This window comes from Ranitomeya variabilis, chromosome 4 (genome assembly GCF_051348905.1).
Source record: "Ranitomeya variabilis isolate aRanVar5 chromosome 4, aRanVar5.hap1, whole genome shotgun sequence".
NCBI classification, from domain to species: Eukaryota; Metazoa; Chordata; class Amphibia; order Anura; family Dendrobatidae; genus Ranitomeya; species Ranitomeya variabilis.
Genome location: NC_135235.1, coordinates 602,309,050 through 602,325,857, shown reverse-complemented (window position 1 = coordinate 602,325,857; position 16,808 = coordinate 602,309,050). Strand labels below are relative to the sequence as shown.

The 16,808-nt window shown below is 44.3% G+C and overlaps 1 protein-coding gene across 7 annotated transcripts in view; it reads right to left on the bottom strand.

The window, feature by feature from the left end:
* The window catches only part of EYA2 (EYA transcriptional coactivator and phosphatase 2), a 186,554-nt gene that overhangs the window by 23,457 nt on the left and 146,289 nt on the right, over window positions 1-16,808 (bottom strand). For all 7 annotated transcript variants that reach the window (XM_077253258.1, XM_077253255.1, XM_077253256.1 and 4 more), the window contains 4 exons: window positions 14,619-14,686; window positions 13,950-14,127; window positions 13,613-13,755; window positions 9,572-9,655 (listed from right to left, as the gene is read on the bottom strand). In XM_077253258.1, coding sequence (XP_077109373.1) covers window positions 9,572-9,655; window positions 13,613-13,755; window positions 13,950-14,127; window positions 14,619-14,686 — 473 coding nt within the window. The remainder of the gene's footprint in view (window positions 1-9,571; window positions 9,656-13,612; window positions 13,756-13,949; window positions 14,128-14,618; window positions 14,687-16,808) is intronic.

Sequence of the window (16,808 nt, the reverse complement as noted above, 5' to 3'; positions counted from 1 at the left end):
TATCGCTGCAGCGTCGCTTCGTGTGAAGGTACCTTAAGAGAGTGGGAAAGACGAATAAAGAAAAAAAGTGAGGGAGAAAATGAGAGAGGATGAGAAGGCAATGAATAGATAGAAGTAAAAGAAAAGAGCTGACAAGAGAAAGAAAAAGAGCAAAACAGATGAACGAAGAGATCAAAAAGAAAGAAAGAGTAAAAAGAAATTAAGAAAGAGTAAAAAGTAATGAAGAAAGAAAGAGGAAAGAAAGAAAGAAGAAAATAGATGGGGAGTAAGGGAAGGAAAGCATAAGGTCAGATTCATATCATGTCTGTCGGGGCTTCCTTCTGAAGCTCCGAAAAACAGGAGTAGGACTGCCCATCTGCAGCGCCCCAGAGTCCTGGTCGTTGCAGTACTGTGGCTCCGCCACTATGGGGAGCTATGGTGCGTCTGATGGCACTGAAGGAGTTCATCTGATCAGGTATCACAGACACCAATACATTTCACAGTCGGGCCTCCGGGGGGAGCTAAGGGTTCTATTCACTAGGCCACTCCCCACCATAGTGGGTAAACTGGGGGTCAGGCAGGAAGTTAGATCAGAAAGCTGACTGGGTTGGAACCAGGCAACACCTTGTGGCAGAGGGTGTTGTAGGGGAAGATACAGTAGGGTCTCTGTCGGGGGTGGGATCCTGACAGAGGCTTGGCAACTTGAACGAACGTAACGGGACCGTGCCTGCTCCGGGTAGCGGCGGTGCCCAAGGAAGGATTAGAAGCGAGATAGATTGTGCTGAGTGAGAAACTAGATCACGCGAAAGGAGAAATACCAGTAGGAGTCGTGCTGTAAGACCGAAGCAACATCCTACTGAGGCGCACTACCGGTGGCCGGAACGCCGAGGGAGTATCATAACATTCAGCTTCAAGCAATACTCGAAACAGCGGCAGGACAGTCAGTCTAAGGCGGGCTGTCTAACTTTAATCACCTATGCAGTCTTGGGGGGCAACTTGTGGAGAGGGGCGACTCTAGGGTCCCGGAAGAGCTTCGAGCCTACCCGTCAAACGGGTGCCGTCCCAACCAGAACAACAGGGAGGGACAGGATTAGCAGAACATCATCTAATCGAGTTGTGAGGGAACTTAAGAAACAGACACAACAGTTGTGGGGGACTTTCTGTAAGCACAGCAGGGAAGGACCACAACACATAGCGCTAGAAGGAAGGCACCGATTTCCACCTGTGAAGAGAACTCTGGAGGTGCCATTGGACCGGCCGGACTTGCGCAGCCTGGTGAACCGTGTTCTGGACTGAGGACCCAGAGATCTTCAGTAAAGAGGTAAAGAAACTGCAACCTGGTGTCCTCGTTATTTACTGCACTGCACCACTACAGCCTCATCACCACCATCTACATCATATCTATCACTGTACGCCCCTCGGCAGGGTCACGGACCGGGCCTAGCCACCGTGACAACCCCAGAGCAGAGACTCAGAGGCCCGGTACCGGGTAGCCCCTGCGGCCCTGCGGCGGTGGGGGCGCTGCAACTTGGCGTCACGAACAGGATCTACTTAAGCCTGAAGAATCAGGTCATGTGTGCCTTGGAACTGTACTTTATTACAAAGACTGTGCTGTGCCATTTACCGCCAAAATCCGCCGCCATTATAGCGCTGAGGAGAGTGCAGGAGAAGAAAAGGGGCGTGGAGTGGGCGTAGTCAAGCTGGAGAGCGCGAACAACAATGGCCGCCCAGTCTAAATATTTCTGTGTCCTGAGGACGTGTCCGTCAACAGCTGAGGTCCGCCTCCTGATCCTGTTTGGAGGGTGGAGACCATGGAGACGGGGCCGCCCACGAAAGAGACCGCGGGAAGAGGACATTGGAGAAGGAGAAAAGATGGCGACACCGAGAACACCGCGTGGGACTGACCCGATCCAGCCTGAGGCTGCGCCACTCGACATAGCCCCAGACGCGCCAACGTTGTGGGGACTGACCCTCACGGAGCCACCGATGGGCCGACCCCCCTTGCCACCATCTGAGGAGTGTGTAGCTGCAGCCGAGGCCCGCCGGATAGCACGCCGCTTGGAGGCTGACGCCCGCGTGCTCGTTCAGCTGGGCCAGCCCACGGAGGTCCACTTGTCTCCAGTGTCCCCTGCTCCTCCCAACCCGGCCGCGGCTGAAAGTGCGCTACAGACGCAGGGCCTGAAGATCATGCCAGAGGCCGAACACCTGCGGCGCTTGGTGGCTGCATGGCGAGACCGACCACAACCGGCAACCCAGGTGGATCTGACCACCGTTACAGAGGTCCCCTCGTCCCACTGGGGTGTAGTGGTCTCCTTCAACCCCCGACATGGACGCGGGGTTATACAGGAGATCGGAGAGCCGCTACAAGTCCACGTGGACCGGGAGGAGGTAGAGCCCTGCGGAGGAAGATTCCCTCACGACCTGGAGCCAGGTGATGCTGTGACCTACACCAGGTGGAGGAGAGCAACAGGCGAAGCTGGCTGGATGGCGCGGGGTGTCCAGCGGTGCGTCGCGCTTCAGGCCACCGCTGCAACGTCTGCAGATGGGCCTCCCGTCGAAAAGGCAACGGGACCTGACCCTGCGGAGCAGCGGGGAACCCGGACCTACCATGTACCTTGGGGGCGTGCAGGATCCTCGGTGAAAAGAACATCCCGGCGAGGGATCCTGTCGTTGTTGGGGCGGGACCCGCTCCTTGAACCAGCAGAACGACCCGTTGGTCTGGTGAGGCCCGGGAGGAAACCACCTTCTCTACCGAAGAACGAGTAAGCATGACTGCTTTAAATATGTAAATAGTTCTTTGACTGTCTGTTCGTGTCCTGTTTTGCTGCTAGACCCGTTCAGGGTTAACTCTTTAGGGGATCCTTCTGTTGACCCGGGATCCCTATTGTTTTGTTTTTGTTTGTTTTTCCAAAGTTTTTGCACAAGTTTTTAGTTGAAAAGAACTGCTGAAATCATGAACAGTGCATGATACGAACTTTTTGTACATAGTTTGCACCTTATTAAAGGTGCTCCCTACTGGTTTTACTTAAAGAAGGACTCTTTGTGAAGATACCACTCTGGAACCTTTGCTGAGTATGGACTGGTAGCTTGAGAAGACGCGCTACCTCATAGAGACTTGGTCCCCTCTTAAAGGGGATGTTCATTTGTCGCACTTAAACGATGATATTGCTTTAAGACAGGTAGCAATAATGTTTTGACGAAAGAAAGTGATGATAATGTTTACATGAGTAAGTTATATGTATTCAACTAGTTAATTGTGAAGAAATGCTGATGATGTTCTCTGAAAAGAAAAAGTGAAAGATAGCAGAAGGATGCAGTGGGCCCGTAGGGGTAGACGTGGTGTCCAGCATGCATGTTAGTGAGAAAGATAATGAGAAGGTTTGATGTTATATAAAGAAAATGGTTGATAACGTTGATAGATAATTAGGATAGAAGGTAAACCCTGAGTCCTCATAGGAGTCATGTAGAGATGGCTCAGTGCTCTTAAACTGAAAGTAATGTTATGCTCTATACTGTGTATAGTAGTGGAAAAGGCAGTAGGCCCGGGCTGAACGGGACGGTCCTGCATAGAAAGGAGAGGCAGTAGGTCTGGTGCCGTTAGGACAGGCGGTCCTGCAGATTTAAAGAAGGAGAATGGAAAAGTTAAATTACCTTATAATGTGATTATAGGAAGGTCTTTAGTGGATTCAGAGTGTATGTCCTTAAAGGCAATGTTAAATTATTGTTCAACAATTTTGCACTTAGTAGAATACCCGGTTGGGTAAGAAAAGTTATTTATAGCATGTTGCTATGATATCTAACCATGTTTGTAACGTTCAAGTGTTCTTACCTCCCATAAAGGGAAGCTCTGTTTAAGTATACTTATTGTTATTGCACTCAACAAAACTGTATGTCTTTTTGCTGACTTGTATTGTTGTTTTCTTCTCAGTCCCGGAGTACTGTGTTTAACCAGGGGGGAGTGCAGCGCCCCAGAGTCCTGGTCGTTGCAGTACTGTGGCTCCGCCACTATGGGGAGCTATGGTGCGTCTGATGGCACTGAAGGAGTTCATCAGATCAGGTATCACAGACACCAATACATTTCACAGTCGGGCCTCCGGGGGGAGCTAAGGGTTCTATTCACTAGGCCACTCCCCACCATAGTGGGTAAACTGGGGGTCAGGCAGGAAGTTAGATCAGAAAGCTGACTGGGTTGGAACCAGGCAACACCTTGTGGCAGAGGGTGTTGTAGGGGAAGATACAGTAGGGTCTCTGTCGGGGGTGGGATCCTGACAGAGGCTTGGCAACTTGAACGAACGTAACGGGACCGTGCCTGCTCCGGGTAGTGGCGGTGCCCAAGGAAGGATTAGAAGAGAGACAGATTGTGCTGAGTGAGAAACGAGATCACGCGAAAGGAGAAATACCAGTAGGAGTCGTGCTGTAAGACCGAAGCAACATCCTACTGAGGCGCACTACCGGTGGCCGGAACGCCGAGGGAGTATCATAACATTCAGCTTCAAGCAATACTCCAAACAGCGGCAGGACAGTCAGTCTAAGGCGGGCTGTCTAACTTTAATCACCTATGCAGTCTTGGGGGGCAACTTGTGGAGAGGGGCGACTCTAGGGTCCCGGAAGAGCTCCGAGCCTACCCGTCAAACGGGTGCCGTCCCAACCAGAACAACAGGGAGGGACGGAGGATTAGCAGAACATCATCTAATCGAGTTGTGAGGGAACTTAAGAAACAGACACAACAGTTGTGGGGGACTTTCTGTAAGCACAGCAGGGAAGGACCACAACACATAGCGCTAGAAGGAAGGCACCGATTTCCACCTGTGAAGAGAACTCTGGAGGTGCCATTGGACCGGCCGGACTTGCGCAGCCTGGTGAACCGTGTTCTGGACTGAGGACCCAGAGATCTTCAGTAAAGAGGTAAAGAGACTGCAACCTGGTGTCCTCGTTATTTACTGCACTGCACCACTACAGCCTCATCACCACCATCTACATCATATCTATCACTGTACGCCCCTCGGCAGGGTCACGGACCGGGCCTAGCCACCGTGACAACCCCAGAGCAGAGACTCAGAGGCCCGGTACCGGGTAGCCCCTGCGGCCCTGCGGCGGTGGGGGCGCTGCACATCGACAGACCCATCCACTATAAGAAAGCATATCGAGTAACTTTCAGCTTGTCTAACCTCTGTTCCAGCACCGTTTATCTTTTAAAGTGGGCACATAAGCATGGAATAAGATGGAGCAACAAACTTGTGGCTGGAACATGGTGTGCACAAAGTAAAAGAAGATGAGAGATAAAAAGGTACTGAGAAAAGAGAGAAGGGGAGATGGAGATTGTAGGGTAGTGGCAGAAAATAGAACAGGAGAGTGAGAACGAAAGAAGGAATGAAATGCAAAAAGAAATGAAAGAGATCAGAACTGCGAGAGGGAGATAAGAGAAATTGAAAAGCAAAAAGGGTAATTGACTGAATGTTTGTCCTGCTCTACCATCCACACATGGATACACCGTTTGGCAGAGCGTGCTCATGTTTTCAATGGGAACAGAGGCATAAGCCACTATAAGCTGCCACCACAGGTGTCTGATCACTTCGAGTGCAAAAAGTTTGGGCATTGAGGTTCCCCCCCCCCCCCCGACATCTTCAGTTGGGGAGAGTCGGGAGGCTCCTCATACACATACGATAGTCCCACCAAACTGGCAGGGTAGGTATGACTTTTCTCTATTGCGTACGAGGGCCATCAAATTGCATCTTCATCATCAAATCATAACCAAAACTTCCTTTCCATATTCTCCTCATCCTTAAAGCTGGTAAGCTCTTGGAAGGGTTGTATTTGCGTGAGGGTTGGGACTGGTCTCTTCTACCCCCAGTGTCCCCAGGTACTTATCACACCAGGATAACAGAAGGAAAACATACAGTCATGACCAAAAGTGTTAGCACCCTCGAAATTGTTCCAGAGAATTAAGTATTTCTCCCAAAAAATATTGCAGTTACACATACTTTGTTTCACTCATGTTTATTTTCTTTGTATGTATTGGAACAACACAAAAAAAGAGAAAAAAGGCAAATTGGACATAATTTCACAAAAAACCTAGGACGCAAACTCAGCTTTCTGACACTGGGCACTACATTGTGACCCAAAATCCTTTGGTAATCTTAAGATTTCATGATGACTTGTACACAGTCAAGGCACCTAGTGCCAGAGGTAGCAAACCAACCCCAAAATATCTTGGAACCTCCACCATAATTGACTGTAGGTACTGTGTTCTTTTCTTTGTAGGCCACATTTAATTTTTGGTCAAAAGTAGAATGATGTGCTTTACAAAAAAAGCTCTATCTTGGTCTAATCTGTCCACAAGATGCTTTCCCAAAAGGATTTGGTTTACTATCGAACATATTGGCAAACTGCAGGCTAGCTTTTTTATGCCTTTGTCAGCAGTGGGGTCCTCCTGGGTCTCCTAGCACAGCAATTAATTTCATTCAATGTTGATGGATAGTTTGTGCTGACACGGATGCACCCTGAGGCTGCAGAACAGCTTGAATTTCTTTGGAACTCGTTTGGGGCTGCTTATTCACCATCCGGACTATCCTGTGTTGCAACCTTTCATCAATTTTTCTCTGCTGTCCACATCCATGGAGATTAGCTACAGTGCCATGGGTTGTAAACTTCTTGATTATGTTGCACATGTGGACAAAGGAATATAAAGATATCTGGAGATGGACTTGTGACCCTGAGATTGTTGATATTCTTCCGAAATGTTGTTTCTCAAGTTCTCAGACAGTTCTCTTCTCCTCTTTCTGTTTTCCATGCTTAGTGTGGCACACACAGACACACAATGCAAAGACTGAGTCAACTTCTCCCCGTTTTATCTGGTTTCAGGTGTGATTTTCATACAACTCTGGCAAAAATTAAGAGACCACTGCAAAATTTTCAGTTTGTCTGATTTTTTTCTTTATAGGTATATTTTTGAGTAAAATGTAAATTGTTCTTTTATTCTATAAACTACAACATGTTTCCGGAGTTCCAAGCAATACATTTTGCATTTATTTTCTGAAAATGAGAAATGGTCAAAATAACAAAAAAATGCATTGCTTGCAGACCTCAAATAATGCAAAAAAAAAAAAACAAGTTCATAATCATTTAGAAACAACAATACTAATGTTTTAACTCAGGAAGAGTTCAGAAATCAATATTTTCTGGCATAACCATGATTTTTAATCACAGCTTTCATGCGTCTTGGCATGCTTGCCACCAGTCTTTCACACTGCTTTTGGGTGACCTTATGCCATTCCTGATAAAAAAATTTAAGCAGTACTTCTTTGTTTGATGGCTTGTGACTATCCATCTTCCTCTTGATTACATTCCAGACATTTTCAATGGGGTTCAGGTCTGGAGATTGGGCTGGCCATGACAGGGATTTGATGTGGTGGTCCTTCATCCACACCTTTATTGATCAAGCTGTGTGGCATGGCGCATTGTCCTGCTGGAAAAAATAGTCCTCAGAGTTGGGGAACATTGCCTGAGCAGAAGGAATCAACTCTTTTTCCAGGATAACCTTGTTTGCGGCTTGATTCATACATCCTTTGCAAAGATTAACCTGCCCAATTCCAGCCTAGCTGAAGTATCCTCAGATCATCACTGATCCTCCACCAAATTTCACACTGGGTGCAAGACACTGTGGCTTATACGCCTCTCCAGATCTCCGTCTAACCATTAGACGACCAGGTGTTGGGCAAAGCTGAAAATTAGACTCATCAGAGAAGATTACCTTATTTATTATTCCTCTATGGTCCAATCCTTATGGTCTTTGGCAAACTTCAGCCTGGCTCTCCTTTGCTTCTCATTGATGAAAGGCTTTTTTATAGCTTTACTAGCTTTGCTCAGGCAATGGTCCCTAACTCTGGGGACTAATTTTTCCAGCAGGACAATGCGCCATGCCACACAGCTAGGTCAATCAAGGTGTGGATAAAGGACCACCACATCAAATCCCTGTCATGGCCAGCCCAATCTCCAGACCTGATCCCCATTGAAAACGTCTGGAATGTAATCAAGAGGAAGTTGGATAGTCACAAGCCATCAAACAAAGAGCTGCTTAAATTTTTGTACCAGGAGCGGCATAAGGTCACCCAAAAGCAGTGTGAAAGACTGGTGGCAAGCATGCCAAGATGCATGAAAGCTGTGATTAAAAATCATGGTTATTCCACAAAATATTGATTTCTGAACTCTTCCTGAGTTAAAACATTCATATTGTTGTTTCAAAATGATTATGAATTTGTTTTTTTTGTTGTTGTTTTTTTTTGCATTGAGGTCTGCAAACAATTGTTGTTATTTTGACCATTTCTCATTTTCAGAAAATAAATACAAAATGTATTGCTTGGAAATTCAGAGACATGTTGTCAGTAGTCCATAGAATAAAAGAACAATTTACATTTTGCTCAAAAAAATATACATATAAAGAGAAAAATCAGACAAACTGAAAATTTTGCAGTGGTCTCTTAATTTTTGCCAGAGCTGTATTACCCACACCTGTTACTTGCCACTGGTGAGTTTGAACGAGCATCACATGCTTGAAACAAAGGTGTTTATCCACAATTTTTGAAAGATGCAACAATTTTGTCTAGCCCATTCTTAGATTTTTTTGTCAAATTAAGTCCAATTTTCCTTTTTTTTCATTTTTTTGTGTTATGTCAATACACACAAAGGAAATAAACATGTGTACCCTATCTTTTTAAGACCCTTCAGGACATGTTTTTTTTTTTTTATATTTTGACACAAACTATAGAAGACACCTGAAGAAGGGTCGTCTCAATTCTTTTAGCTGCTTCACAAAAGGCTAAAAAAGCACAGCAAATTGTTTTGTCATTGCTGTGTATAATAATAATAATAATAATTTTTATTTCTATAGTGCCAAACATATTCTACAGCACTTTACATGTATTAGAGTGCAGAGAAGGGAAAGGAGATTCTGAGGAGGCAACTCAAGGACTTCTATTCATTCCTTACACACGTTCTTGCCCGGATTCAGTATATGGTGATCCAGAGCCTGAGGTATGGCGTGATCTTCCTCTAGCCCTGGGCAAGTTTTATTTGCGTTGCCGACACCTCTCGCACATTTAATGAAGTGTTAGTACATTGTGACTTCTCCTCAGCCTATAAATAGATCGACGCGGCACTTATGAGCAGTGAAACGCCTCCATTAGTGTTTTAATTGATGGCTTGTGATGATGAGAGCAGACGTGCTCCCCTCCTACGGAGCCGCTTAGTGGGATTAATTGAAAGCTGTTAAAATAGGAAGTCGTCAGATTTTATGCACTCGACTTAAATGCGGCTGGCACAAAACGGCCAAACCTGCAAATATGGGTGTATCTACGTGGGCGCTCGTAGCAAAAATGTATGTTCACTGGACTTGGGGGGGCCAAATGGAAAACTACATTTTACTTTCTACGGGTAGCACAAATGTATAAAATGTAATATTTCACTGGACAGACAGCGACGGCTCGCGGAGCCATAATTATGAGGGATTTCTTATATTTATTGGGATATAACTGAGAGCTGTGGACGGGACACCAACCTGCACGCGACACTCACACACTCACAAGGACAGTCTTACCTTGCCATATCTGGTGGCAAACGTTCCGGTGAGTAATGAATGGAAGATGATAATCGTCTCGTCTAAATCCCACACGAAGACGCGCTGTGACAGGAGAGAGGAGAGCATTTTAGTGTGGAGCAGAACATTTTCATAACATAAAGCCAATAATTCCACAGATGCGGTCAAACGCCACCGATCCATGAATTTCCTACATCAACGTCACCAGATCAGCAGTGTCGGTGCCTCACCAGTGTGCTAGGAAACAGTATAGATCACATAATATATATTAAATATTAAATATTATATTACCAATATCTGTCACTGTCAGCATTGATAGGCAGTGGCACAATGGGGGTGCAGAGACGGCAGTGATACCCAAACCTTTGTGCCATTAGCATTGCATGCCTGGTCCAGCAACGGGCTCACCACTAATTTTCACCACTATGTAGTGAAAACTCGGGACCATAAATGATGATCCTACTTCAGTTTGGATTTCTCCTCTGATTTCATGGTGAAGAAACAAGCAGATAAGATTGATCCAGGGGAGCGACGCATCACACAAGTTCCCACGATAGGCGGAGATTAGATGTATGTGCAGCACTGTATCATCTGGATTATCCTGGAAGGGTGAAGATGACAGCGTATTCCCGAATCATGACCCCCTCTTCTATCTGCAGTCTGGCACAGTCCTCTGGTGTTGGCCAGCTCAGGAATCCACATTACTAATATCTACAGGTCATATCAGGTACGTCCTTAAAGGACTAGAAGAAAATTATAGAAAACCGCAGTGATCTGTTCTGTTTATCAGGTACTCAGTCTGACAGCACCCGGATCTTTGTTATTCACTGCGATGGACCGAATGTCCATGTGAAACCAAATCGTGACACAAACAATTCTCTTTTTATTTTGGATGAGACTCGCCCATTCAAGTCTAAAAAAAAATACAATCCCATATGGATCATCCATATTGCATCTGATTTTTAAGGATACATTGAAGGAAAATGTATTTAGTCTTATAAATTGTATTAACTGCCGTTATAAAAACGGATGTAAAAGTTGGAAATACGGATGACAATATATGAAAAATCATCTGTTTTTTTCTGGATAAATTTTTTTATACCTACAGTTAAATACCGAGCGTCACATGTGGGCTTATATCCGATCAGGAGACATGCAAGGGGTGCAGTGCTTTAATGCAACAAATTCTGCCAAATATGTGGTTAAATTGCATATGGTCATATTTTTTCTGCTATTGAATAGTTCATATGTTTGCAGGTAAAAAAAAAATATATATATTTTTTTCTTGCCGTCTTCACATTTGCTGCCAAACTCTCTACAGGACATTTATTCAAATGCATTCAGGGCTTTTCAAGACAGAATGTATTTAGATATGAGAATCCTTTGTGAGACAGCCAATTTTCGGTAAGCTAGTTTGCAAAGTCTTGTTCTACAAAAAAAAAAGCTAAATAACCATGTGGAAAAAGCATTAAAGGAAATAGGATTAGTCTGATGCAATGACAAACTGCCTCGCTCCGCTCACTATTGTCTCTGAAGCTGATAGATCGCGCCGCGTCTCGCAGATCTGGGGAAGAGCGAAATCTTGTAATAGTGAAGGATTCACAGGTACAACAAGCTGAGACAAATAAGGGGAGGCTTCCATGGTGGAGCCCAGAATGAAGGATACTTTTATACTTGCCATGTTTGATCACTGATGTGAATGTGTTTGAATAAAGGTATGGAGACTGAACAAATGGTGGTTCCTAATCCATCGGACATTGCTGTACTGCCTGTAGTAAAGGGCTTTTCCACTTTGTGTGACCCAACTACATAGTTGATTATCACAGAGGAAAATGGCCGACTATCTTGAGTGTAAAGACGCCCATACACTTTGGGGCGTGTGCAGACGTCCATGCAAATCGGTGCACTATAATGTACAGAACGGCGGCAGGTCTCCTAACCAGTGCATGACAGCTTCATGGATTTCTATGAGGCTGTGATGCTCGGATCATGCGGTCTAATCTTGGACCGATTTGATTGAGCCCTTAGATAGCACTCACTCTGCCGAACGCTCCTGTGTTCTCTATGAGAGAGACGCTGTCAGAAAAACAAAAGAAAAATCGAACATGCTGGATCCTTATCATCCCTGACAACATGTGTCGGTGGAAAATTGGGGGCCCCCAAACAAGTCGACTGCCTAATGTTAGTCTAGTTAATGTAAAGTGTATGGAAGGCTAAAGTGGCCGTCCCGACTTCTCTCTAAGGGCTCGCTCTCACTTGCGATTAAATCGGATGAATACATTCTCCTTCTCCTCCGCAGCTGTGCTGCCATCCTCTAATGCGAGAGGATCGGAAGACAGAGCACTGACACTTGGTTCTCGCTCTCACATCGGATGTGATACGCTAATGTGACTTCGGCCTTCACACTGAAAGATAACCTTGAACGACCGTCCTTAAAACCGCTCGTTTCATGATAAACTTGCAGTGTAAACAGACTGTCGATCACCCAATAAACAACTACTGATCAGTAAAGGTTTACCGATCGGCAGTCACATTCAGTCCGTAACAGATCTTAAAGGAAATGGTAAGCCGAACGCCAACACCAGATCCTTTTATTCTCAGGGGAGATAAGCTGCCGTCACAATTGCCCCATTAAATAACACATGTGAACTCTAACTTAATGAACGTACATGTATATGGAGGGGTCGAGAGAGACAGCTGTTGGCCGAAAAATCTGTTGTATGAATAATAAGAATATGACAAGGAAATCAATGCGAAATCTAATCACTGTCGTTTAGATCTAACAGTGGTCCAAATCTTTGGTGGATAAGAGGAGGGGTCCTGCAGGAAATGGAGCCCCTATCTTCCTTTGCTGAACTTGCCAGACAAGGTCAGTAAATCACAGCTCATTAATTGGTATTGTACATTTCTGACATTGCTTTGCATCCCTTCTAATCCGGAACATCTGGCAGGCTTTGGCACCAGTGTCTATTACAGGCTTACATTTGTTTTCACTGGCAGAAAAATGCCCATCTAGAAATTGCTCCTTGAAAGACCAGAGACCTGTATGTAGAATCATCCTGTACCTGCAGGAGTGGAGCCTCATAGGTAACTAGGACCAGGAGAGCTGACGCTTTGACGCCAGACAAGCCTGTGGGACATGTTTTCTGCAGCTACCGCAGTAAGAACAGGTCATGGTAAGGGATTGTAAACATCTGATACATAAATATATGACTTATTTAATAATTTTTCTTTTTTAATTCAAGCATTCTCGACTTGTCTGTGTGTCAGCTTTCTGATGTGCTTTGTGCTTCAATGTATCTCCATTTTCGAGACCTCTTCTTATGGTCAACAACAAAGGTGCATATTACATTCTGGCACACTGTAGATCTACAGTACATTTACGCAACTATATTTTCAGTCGATGAAACAGACTGATTGCACTCAGATGAATTTTGACTGCACTCAGATGACTTTTATTCAATAGGGCTGTTCAGATGTCCATATTTTTTTCATGGACTGAATGTGAAAAAAAATTACATCATGCAATAGTCTCCATTTTTCAGATGAGACTCCTCAATACAAGTCTATGGGTGCCCCCAAAAAAATTGGATCTATTGGGTCATCGTTATAGGATCTGATTTTTTCCATTCTTTAACATAGGTAGCTACATATGGTCTTGAACATTTTAACGACTGCTGATGTAAAATATGGACAGGCGGATGACAATATGGATGAAAGACGGTCAAGTTTTGTGGAAAAAAATTGGATAATTTTTCATATGATTGTATGACACCGGCCTCAACTGAATAATGTCATCTAGAAATGCATGCCTGTTTTGACATATGTGGGTCTTTAGCCAAAAAGTCTGATAAAAACCCTAAAACTGCATGTGATACTAGTCATCGGCTTCATTGTTTAGCCACTGAAATGTCTGTCAACTTTGAGCAAATATAGAACCAGAAGGGTTAATATCCAACCAGTGAGATCCTTGCTTTCCTTCATGTTCATGGGATTACATTGATGCAATATTCTGCTTGTAGAAGATGCTGATTTATGTACCTCAATCTCATTGTCCACGGTAGGGGAAGGGTCGTTGTTTCGTTTAGACCTTCCTCGTAACTTCACGTCAGAACCTCTGTGTTGCCGGTCGGTTTCAGAATCTTTCACTGGCGTGGAGGGACCATTGTGAGTGTTATAATCTCCTGCGGAAATGTAAAGAAAATTAGCTAATGGGGTATATAAAGGAAAGCAGAATGACTGGTACTGGTTTGATCCCTCATACTGGTGTACACCCCTGAGTATACTGATGATCCGGTGAAGAACGCTCACACTCAAGTCATACATCACACACGAATCTACATTCGGTCCGGCCATTTTTTTGCCATGTAAGACTCACCTGACAGCGACTCCGAGCTCTGGTTGGAGATGTGGTGAGATGATTCCTGCAGGGAGTAGGTGGTGGTAGGGATGGCGCTTGGACTGATGTTATTACTGGGGACATACGGAGAGTTGTAGGATGTGCTGTAGTATTGTGCATATTGTCCTTGGCTGAAGCCAGGATACGATGAATATTCCTTGAATTACATTGAAGAAAACATGAGTCTCACATGATAAAGTATGGGCACAGGTAGCCAATATACTACTAAATACAAAAAACAAGGCTATAAATCGTCATTATAGAATTACAGCCGATGGATTGTTTTGCCTTGTCAACTTCTTGCCAGTTTCTAACTATTAACAATTTTTTGCATTTTCTTTTTGCAAACTTAAGTTTTCTAATATTCATTACATAATTACTATGGCTAAAAAGAGACACATGTCCATCAACTTCAACCAAAAGAATTGGGGAAATGTAACCCCCGAATACCCCAAGTGGTTATAACATGATAATGACTATTGTGAGCAGGGGCGTAACTTGAAGATCATGATGAGCCCTAGTGCAAAAAATCAGGGCCTCCAGCTATAGGTCATTAATAGTAGTCGTCTTCTTCTAGGCTCCAAGGCCTGTAGGCGACCGCAAATCCTGCACCCACTGTAGTTACACCCCTGATTGTAAGGGCCTTACCTGATGCAGACCGCTGAAAGTGCTGGCGTTAGTCAAACCGTTGGTGCCCTGGTAAAGACCTGAAGGACCTGGAGGAAAACAACAAAATACTATATGATTAACTGACGATGATTAACAGGAGGCCAAGGGTTTATGTAAAAACATAAAGAACATGTAATAAATGTAGGTTCGTTACAGGTCTGACCACTCAGACTCCCACTGATCATGAGAATGGAGGAGATAAAGTTACCTGTGTGAATGTAGTTTTAGTAAATGTGTGTAACCACTGCCCCATTCACTGTCTGGTGGAGTGGTGGTCGCACATGCTCATTTCTGCACTATTTTCAGTTGCTGTTCTTAATCGGTGAGAGGTATCTGCTGCTGGACCGCCAGCAATCAAACATTTATCATCTATCCTGAGCTCTTTAATAATTCTCATCATTCACATTGTGAAATAAGATAACTGTATGCTCTTATGTTCATTATGTAGCTGTTATATTCGAGAGGCTGATATATCTTTACACAATATCCCGCTCCATTTGCATTGTCACCATTCCCCAGTTCTGAGGTCTCCAACTCTGCAGGAATTAACTTGCTGCAACTTCAAAGCCTGATCACCCTGGAGCTGGGGGTGAGCACAATGTGACCTCACTTTTAAGATTCTTCAAGACAGAACCCCATCGAGCACAAGGAGGAGACGTCAGACTGTCTGAAGTGGAGATGACCTGCACATGGTACTGGCTGCGGAGCAGAGAGACGCTGTTTTAGCAATGCCAATCTACAGATACTTATACAACTGGGACAATTCGAGGTGTGCCATGGTTTAGGGTGCATTTACTTTCTATAATTTGGTTTGGTCTAGTGGATCAACTATATGGATCAGGAGGGAACGAATAGCTCTTTTGAAGTAGACAGGATCAGGCTTTGTGGTTGTGTATGCAACTATGCACTCCTTTTCTTTATACTTCCCCATCTCTCGGTTGGACATTTATATTTGTTCAACCATATTAACTATGTAATTATATAATTGTAATTGAGAGTATTATATTTCTCCTATAAGTAATAGTAATTCAATACAATATTTATATAAAAGGATAAAGAAAAGGGGGACATGCAAAACCACAATGCATGATCCAATCCAACCCATTGTGGTTGCGCATGTGCCCCTTCTCCTTCTCCTTTCCCACCCTTCAGTTGAACACTTGTTTTTTTCCAACTGTTTTAACTATGTAACTGTTATTTTGATTTATAATACTTATAGGAGAGAAATAATACTCTCATTTATACAGTTACATAGTTAATAGGGTTGAAAAAAGACAATTGTCCACAATGTTCAATCGAGGGATGGGAAAGGATAAAGAGAAGGGGCAAATGCACAACCACAATGCATGATCCAGTCCACCCCAAAAAGCTGATCTTTCCCTCTCGGTTCCAATTGTTGATCCATATTGGTTACATCCCAGCTCTGAGAGTTCATCCTCCCAGTAGACAATAATCTGTCCTTGAGTAATTGTTACTGGACCAACTCTCAGCATCTTCTCATTTTCCTTAAGATCCTGTTTGTTTTCATTTGAGATGCTGGATTATCTGGGGAATGAACAGCTGAAAAAATGCTGGCAGCCAAGGGCGATCACTCGGGGACAGATCTCACCCGCTACCACTTGTAGCCTCAGCAAAGCGAAGAGAAATGCAGGAGAGTATGCTTGTTATGGGGGCATCTGTAATGCTTCACCCCAGGACAATCAGTCTTATAAAAGCCCCATTGTCCCCCGGGCTGGTGATAATGTGCTTCTCTATGGTTTTATGATGCTGGCAGGAACTGCACCGCTTTGGGCAATTAACAGTATTTGTGCTTGGCAGGAGAAATCAGCACCGCATTCTGTTATAAATCCGTCATTCAACGCAGGCAACACAGAGATTTATTTACTTTACAGGGATAAGACGTAAAAGGGGTTTATATGGAAAAAGAAGGGATTTACTCAGAATACCTGCACCCGACAAGGACAGGGATATAAAGGTATATGTATGATCACAACCTCATTACATTATTTAGTGACAGGTGGAGGGGTTGTGACACCCTCACATTTAATATAGAGGCAGGTTGTCAGCAGTAACAGAAGAACAGAAGTTCCTGATTACAAAGTATTTATATTACCATTATATAACATGCAGAGAGAAAGAGTATGAAACTGTAGCGCCACCTATAGAAAG